The sequence below is a fragment of the Brachyhypopomus gauderio genome, chromosome 11 (genome assembly GCF_052324685.1).
Source record: "Brachyhypopomus gauderio isolate BG-103 chromosome 11, BGAUD_0.2, whole genome shotgun sequence".
NCBI classification, from domain to species: Eukaryota; Metazoa; Chordata; class Actinopteri; order Gymnotiformes; family Hypopomidae; genus Brachyhypopomus; species Brachyhypopomus gauderio.
Window position 1 is genome coordinate 18,237,058 of NC_135221.1, and position 8,383 is coordinate 18,245,440.

The following is an 8,383-nucleotide window of genomic DNA, read 5'->3' on the forward strand; positions in this document are numbered from 1 at the left end:
GATTACTTTTAAAAAGTAATGTAACTAATTACTTTTGGATTACTTTAAGGTTTAAATGAGTATTGACCCATGTTCAACATTTAATTTTTGAGAATTGACAGTGTGAACCTTAAAAGAGTACTAAGCTGAGAGGGAATTGCTGACAGGCAATCACAGGAGGTACACAAGAAGAGATGCCTGGACCACTGTACATCCACACAACATCTGTACAGTGTTCCTCTTCAATTCACATCTGTATAGCCATATCTACAGTGGTATAGGATAATCTGTATATTATCTGTATGATTCCATCTGTATTTATCACATTTATTTATACTATGCTATTTTTATTTGCCCTGTGCTTTGTACTGCCACTGACTTTAAAACAGTTAATTTGGTTAGCCTGTAAATCAAGCTAGCACATTCAAGTGAATGGTAGTAGCCCAGCAGGTAGCTAACTATGGAAACCACAGTGTTTGACGGTCAGCATACCTTGCAACCTCAAAAGTGGTTGCCTTCTGATCAGAAATAAACCTCCAAACTCCGAAATTTACACAAAGGTTTGGCATAATCACAAATAGTTGCCGATGATGGCACATGGTTCACATTTATTGACAACACGTAGCGAAAACAAATGCTCCTTAAATTCCCAGCGCTTCAAGGCTGTCATTATTGCTACTTGAGCTGAAACTGAACTGAAACTGAGCTGCTTGAACTGAAACTGTCATTAAATATTTCGCAAAGGTTTTTGTTTATATATTTTAAATGTAACTAAAATTGTAATTCTTAATATTTCCAGAAGTAACTGTAACTGAATTACATATTTTCTCATTGTAACTGTAACGAATTACAGTTACACTTTTTTTGTAATTAAATTACATAACGTCGTTACATGTAATTCGTTACTCCCCAACACTGGCACTATCTGAATTGACTGGAATATCTGTTCTGGCTTTATGATTTAAGAGTTTGAGCCATACATCCAACATGCACTATAGCAAAAGGTCAATCAAGGACACTCATTACATAAGAAAATCTGCATATACCAGAGTTTGTGTATTGTACTTTACTAAAATCTCACCACAAACTAGAATACATTCAACAAATTGATCACTTTTCATATTTACTATCTGATCTATTTCAGAACATATTTGAAGCAGTTTTCAAGGCACTGTGGCAGCTGTTCTGACTTACAGGTCTGAAAAGGGTTTATTCATAAAGTGCACATTTTTATTCATAAAGTGCACAGAAATGTCACCTTTTTTATATTGAAAAAAATGACTAAACATACACTCACCAGCCACTTTATTCAGTACTTTGTTAGTACCGGGTTGGACCCCTTTTTGCCTTCAGAACTGCCTTAATCCTTCGTGGCAGATTCAACAAGGTACTGGAAACATTCCCCAGAGAGTCTGGTCCATATTGACATGATAGTATCACACTATTGGTAGTAATGGGCCCAAAGTGTGCCAGGAAAATATCGCTCACACCATTGCACCACCACCACCAGCCTGAACCGTTGACTCCATATTCTGACCCTACCATTCAGAATGTCGCAGCAGAAATCGAGACTTATTAGACCAGGCAACGTTTTTCCAATCTTCTATTGTCCAATTTTGGTGAACCTGTGTGAATTGTAGCCTCAGTTTCCAGTTCTTAGCGGACAGGAGTGGCCATGCTGTAGGCTATCCATCTCAAGGTTCGACGTGTTGTGCGTTCAGAGATGCTCTTCTGCATGCCTCGGTTGAAACGAGTTACTGTTGCCGAGCTATCAGCTCAAACCAGTCTGGCCATTCTTCTCTGACCTCTGGCTTCAACAAGGCATTTGCGCCCACAGAACTGCAGCTGACTGGATATTTTATCTTTTTTGGACCATTCTCTATAAACTCTAGAGATGGTTGTGCATGAAATCCCAGTAGATCAGCAGTTTCTGAAATACTCAGCCCAGCCCGTCTGGCACCAATAACCATGCCATGTTCAAAGTCACTTTAAATCACCTTTCTTCCCCATTCTGATGCTCGGTTTTCTCACGGTGGGGTGGCCAGGACGCCACCAGAGAGCGTGTGCACGCACACCCAAACTGCACACGCCCCCGAGCACTTAAACCACTCCCCAGGTCCCAATCCCCTCACTATTGACACCTGTGGCCTGTTACCTTGCACATTATTAAGCCCACAGGCCGTGCAGTCCAGCGCTGCACACTGAATGGAGTCAACACCTTGCATCTCGGGACCTGCTCTTCACTCGTCGCCATTATTGCCGTTTGATTCACGGACTTTAATGAGTATTGAGCTCTGTTTTGCTGCTGCTTTGCAGCCTGTGCATTTTGTGTTACTTCTTTATTTTGACAATGGACAATAAAGAGTTTGATGTGCAGCCTGTGCCTCCTGCCGCCTCTATCCCCGCGCCACAGATTTGAACTGCAACAGATCATCTTCGCCATGTCTGCATGCCTAAATGCATCAAGTTGCTGCCATATGATTGGCTGATTCGACATTTGTGCTAATGAGCAGTTGGACAGGTGTACCTAATAAAGTAGCCAGTGAGTGTATATTACAATATATTTACATCCTTCAAATTCACCTTTGTACGGTAATACGACAAAAAACAATATTATGGATCAACAAGGCAAACATCTAAAATACAGAACTTGGCTCTACAAGTAGGACATGGTACTGTGCTGCTCAGCCATGTCTCGGGCCGCGTCTGGTCCTGGCGGCTTGCGAACCATTTCCCCATGCAAACGATGCACCACATAGGACGGCAGTAGCACTCCTGGCATTCGCTGTCATCTTGACACAGGCGCATGAGTTTTATGTTGGCAGTCACTTGCATACATCCAATACAGGGCTCTAGTTCCTGAGACAGGAGAAAGACATTTCAGTTGACTTAAGCTTTAAGAGACCATACAAGTATCCTATTTAACTGGACGGAAAGTATGAATTGTATGTAAATACATTGTATAACAAACATTAGTACAATAAAAGATGAGTTAAACACTACAACAAAAAGTAGCATAACTTTCACAAGAAAAATGATATCTGGCTAGATGGCTAAAATTAATTTGGGTCCAGTACTAGCATCTAGTAACTAAAAGCATACTGAGGCTTGTTAGGGAGAGGAATGGAGATATTAGCCTTGTGTAAATTTGCTATTATTACAAAACCAACAATAAATGTGTTTTTTTTTTTTACGTAAGTAGTTCCAAACTATCACAGTTCACAGGCTCCACAACAGATATAAGAGCCCATTTGAGAATACTGGTGTACTTGTCTCACCTGTCCACTTCTGTGTGTATAAACCTGGTTCATTTCAACATGAGATTTAAATGTTTCCAGGAAGAGCTCACTCAGAGTCAAATGGACAACCACATTAGCAGCATTTCTGATTGGTGCATGTAATTTCTCACGTAATTCTCCATACTCTGTTGAATTCAACCTGACGGAAACAGAATTATCACATTTTAGAATAAGAGGTTGAAGACATGACAATAACTTTAAAAAACCAAAAATAAAATACCTTATATCAAAGGATTTAATGCTGGGATTAATGCTAGCAACAGTAATAGTAAGAATCTGAACCGGAGTGTTTGAGTCAGGAGTCAGGTCATGCTGTCTTGAGTCTATAACAGTCAGATGTGTGTCCTGCTGCTGAGCAATGTGCAGTCGGTACGCTGTAACCTTCATCACCCATGTGTCAGTGACAATTACTCTGGCATCAGGTGGACCTGTTGCAAATTTGTCAATCCGGCGAAATTCTGTATTGATTGATGATGCAACGGCCCTCCAGCTGGACTGTGGTAAAGCAAACATTTCCAGTCTCTTAGAGATTGGATGATTTGCCCATCCATGTCTGGACCAATAGAATGCAAGGGCAGCACTCCAAAGTTGAAAAGCCACGGTGAGTCCAAAATAGATCTGCCATCCCTGACTTGCCAGATGAATGAACATAAGGTTCTTTTCTGGTTCTGCAAAACACATTCCTATGTAGTAGCCTAAAAGTAAAAACATACAGATTAAAACATGCATATATGAAATATATGAAACTGTAAATAATAACAATCTTAAATATAGCCGCAAGCGGCGATTGGCGGGTTCACACAAAAAAAGGCAAAAAAGCCCAAAGGGTCTTTTAGACCAACAAATAGGCCTCTTGGCCTCAATAGGCAAAAAGAAGCCCAATAGGTCATTTAGACCCAAAAGTGAATAGAAGCTGTTTGAGTGGAAAAAATGCATAAGTAAATCAATGTGACAAAACATTCAATTCAACTGAGGCACTAAAGGCCCAAAAGGATCAAAATAATGTGTATTGGCAAAATGATTCAGATCACAGAACTAAATCACATGCTGAGATCAGCTTTGTGTGCGTTTGTGTGGTGTTTCATGTGAGCAATTGTTTTCAGTCAGTTTCGGTGTTTGGCCACTAGATGGAGCCCAAGTACTATGATACTGATATCTCATTAATCTCAGTAATGCAATGACATTTTGGTGAATTAAAAGGTTCATTTCTGGTCAGGCAGTGCACTTTTTGTTATGAGATGTAATTGCAATGTTATAGATCTCATTGATCTGAATCATACAAGCCCCATTACTTGTCTGTATTCTGCATAACAAGATTGCTGCGTGAGTTTTTATGATTTCTCAGGTTTTTGGGTACTGTAGCGCCTCCGACAGGCCAATTTGAACCAAACTTGGCCTACCTCACAAGGACCTCAGTGTATAAAAGCCTTTCAAATTGGGAGTTGATCACTTACATGATTTATGAGTTATAGCAATAAAGGTCATTTATGGCATGGCCAGAAGGATATAATGGAAAAATTGATCAATCAGACAAATAAAAATGCAACATTTTTTCCTTATTTTGTTAACTACAGTGTCTACAGATTATGCCTATGCCATTTTTGCCATCATTGGATCAAATTCCTAGGACTAGTTCTTAAAGAGCTATTTTCAAACAATTGATGAATGTGACAAAAGTATGCATTTTTTAATAGGACTTGTAATTGCAAAGTTGTCAGGTCTACTGCATGGTATAAAAAGAAACAAGTTGCATGTTCCTAAGTGAAAATTTGGAGGAGTTATGCATGATTTTCACAAATAGCGCCACCTAGTGGCCAAATGTTTCAACACTGCACAGTATGACACATAGTCCTGGGATATGCACAGTGATGAGGTTTCATGTTGATTGGCCAATGGTAAGTCTGTCAAATGGCCAATTAATTCAAATAAAAATTAATTGGCTCATGGCGGCCATGTTTTTTGAGTGATGAGGTCATCATTGTGTGCCTTGATACTACTTGGGCCCCTGATGATGCCTGTAAAGTTTGGGCTTGATGTGACTAATAGTTTCTGAGAAACAAATTTCCCCATGTTATAGCGCCCCCTATTGGACAATCGTGGCCAGCTTTGACCTGTGACCTCTGAGTCATGTGCCCTAACAACTGATAAATTTTCATAAAGATAGGTCAAAGCATTGCTGAGATATAGCTGCTGAAGTGAATTTGGCCACGCCTCAGAGCTATTGATTGACATGTCACAACGACACTGTATGCAAATGTAACAATTTTGTTCAAATTTATTGATAATGAGATTCTTCTGAATATTTTGACACCAAGATTGAACAAATCCGATGAAAAACCAGGGACTAGTATAAAAAAGTAGGTTTTGCATATTATGCAAATTAGCAAAAAATCTAAGTAGGCGGAGCTTAATGGTTCTTGAGGCTTTTTTGTTTGTCTGGAGCCAAGGAATGCACCTGAAGTGGAATTTTGTTTCTAGGACCTACGGGGTGGGAGATATGGACCAAAACGCAAAATGCTGCGCTATAGCGCCACCATCAGGCCAATGTGGGTCTCTGTACTTTAGCACGGTCCCGCAAACAGACTACACCAGTCTGCCAAGTTTGGTCTCCCTGGGCCTTACGGTCTAGGCTGCAGTATGCGTTTTATGCGGAGAAAAATAATAATAATAATAAGAAAGAAAAATCCGAGCAATAACAATAGGTTTCCCACACTATGTGTGTGAACCCTAATAAGGTAAAGATAAAAAACCTGCAAAACTATCTTAAGTAGTTTTAACTTGTTTAATGCCTGCTAATTGCTATGACAAATTAGTTTGCTTGATACTATTGGCTTTAAAGTCTTTTGTAAGACACTCCTGACCCATAATGTTTTAAAAATTGACATCAGTATCAGCTGGACCCAAATCCAGTGCTGAATTCTGTTATCATTTGTAGCTGATTAAATGATTAATGTAACTGATTGGCCCCATCGTCATAACACGGGACTCCTAGGTTAAGTGTAGGGTGGAAATCTTCAGGACCTGCAAGACTGTGACTTAAACGACTAGTCCACAACAACAAAATATGACAGAGCCAAAAAGTTACTCACTAGCTCAACTTCAGCGCTTTGGCCTCTTTTTGAACATTTGGTTCATTTTGAAGCCGGTATTTATGTGGTTTGCGTGCCTTCTGAGGTTAATACGCCTTTAAGAACCTAAACGCGATATGACCGGCGCCACTAACGTACGTGTCCGTGTTGTGAGTGGGAAGTGAGCAGCTTGCGCTGAAGTGAAGAAAGAAACGCGACGCTTTCGCCTTGGAAACTTAATGACAAACTCATCTGATAATCTGAAGCGGAAAACATTTAGCATCCGTGTTCGTGGTGTTTTTATTTCTCCTGTTTTTATTTCTCCGAAAACACTATAGCTAGCGGAGAATGTTAACTAGCTAGTTAGCGCTTCAAATATGCGTTTCATGAAGAATTCCCTAAAATACGTATTCCTTAACACACTCGCAAGAGCTCCACACACACAAAAAACCCCTTTAACACTTAAAGAATACGTTAAAAGTAACTAACTAGATATGTTAGCTAGTTTAAAAGGCGAAGGCCTACCGAATGGTAAAGAACAGTGTATTAAAAAAGTCAGCGTTGTTCTCTTGATGTGGTATTGAATAAAGCCAATGTCTTCGCTGCCAAGCCATTCTGAGAAAATATTCTGCACAGTCAACCCCGCCGAACGAAATTCATTAGGTGTGAACAGGACGCATATAGCAAATACAACATAAGCAAAAGTAAACGTTGTGTCCATCGCATCCATAACGTGGCAGTAGCGTATCTCTGGCTAGCTACCCTTCCGTATTGGGTCATGTGGTGTCAATAAACCTTGCCCACGTTAAAGTGCGCCTGGCCTGTGGACGCAAATTCCACCACAACCATTTTGATGTTACCAAAGGGGAGAAAACCCTATCCAGCATACACCAGCCTGAAGACACAGCTGTCTGACAAACTGCTTCATGACTTAGGGAGCAGAGGGCTTGGATAAAAAATGACGATAAGAATGTTCTGGACTACAGATAATTTTTTTTTGCCAGGTGATCATTAACCTGGAATGATGTACTTGTTTAAAGCAACATTTTAAAGTTATTCAACCCTGTTAACCCTGATGTGGCAAGTAGTAGCTAATTAGAATGATCAACAGAATGTCTATTGGGCCAAAGGAAATAGAAGTTCTCTTTTTTAGCAGTGGTGAAATTTTTATTCAGAAGCCAAAAAGAGACAAGAGCCTTGATTTAATCCTTTTTTTCTAATCCTTTAGGGTTTAATTTTTACAGGATAATGCATACTTAATAGATGAAAACAGAACAGTACATTGCTTACATCTTACCACCTGAAGCATACTGGGTTCATGCCCATATTAGGCCTCTGGGTCTAAAGAGATTTTTCTCTAGAAAATTGTTTTAAAATTGAAGGCCTTCCTCTTACATTACAAGAGGAAATTGTTGCCCAGTGTGTCCACTGCATATCCTGTTGAAAAAAATGATGCAAAGTGGGTATGGAGAGAAACACAAGAAAATGCAACTCAACAGAATTACAGCATTCAGTCACATGACAATTACACTACTCACTAAGGACCTCTCATTGGCATCAGCCAATGGCAGAGCTCATGGGGCTTTGTGAGTATCTTTGGAATTATCAAGTTTCACAAGTATCTGTATGGGAGGAGAAGCCCAGACCACAGCTAGTGTCCAAACATGGGCGGACCATTTAAGCATTTATAAATATTGGATTGTTCAAACCTGGCAAATTTGATTTCAGTGCTAAATGCATTGGGCAGGTTACCACTCTCTGAGTGTCTGGGAGATGATACTGAGACCCAGCAATTTCTGACGTTGCACCTGATGAAGGCAGCTCCTGTGATTGCAAATCATGTTAAGCGGTGGATGTCGATTGATCCAGTTTTTCCACAGATACACCCAATATGTTCTGAAAGGGTGGTGCAACTACTGTTGTAGTACAACCTCAACTCACACCTTACCATCAAAAAGGATAGAAGTTCAGTATCTGTGATAGATGTGTACATGGATGTGTACTTTGGATGGATGTGTCCACAGCAAATGTATGTGG

The 8,383-nt window shown here is 40.0% G+C and overlaps 1 protein-coding gene across 1 annotated transcript; it reads right to left on the reverse strand.

The window, feature by feature from the left end:
- Positions 1-1,030: 1,030 nt before the first annotated feature.
- On the reverse strand, positions 1,031-7,130 carry tmem129 (transmembrane protein 129, E3 ubiquitin protein ligase). The gene is made up of 4 exons (XM_077022538.1): positions 6,872-7,130; positions 3,499-3,973; positions 3,258-3,417; positions 1,031-2,838 (listed from the first exon to the last, which is right to left on the reverse strand). The coding sequence occupies exons 1-4, from the start codon at positions 7,074-7,076 to the stop codon at positions 2,593-2,595; spliced, it is 1,086 nt and encodes a 361-aa protein (XP_076878653.1). The 5' UTR covers positions 7,077-7,130; the 3' UTR covers positions 1,031-2,592.
- Between the last annotated feature and the right edge of the window lie 1,253 nt (positions 7,131-8,383).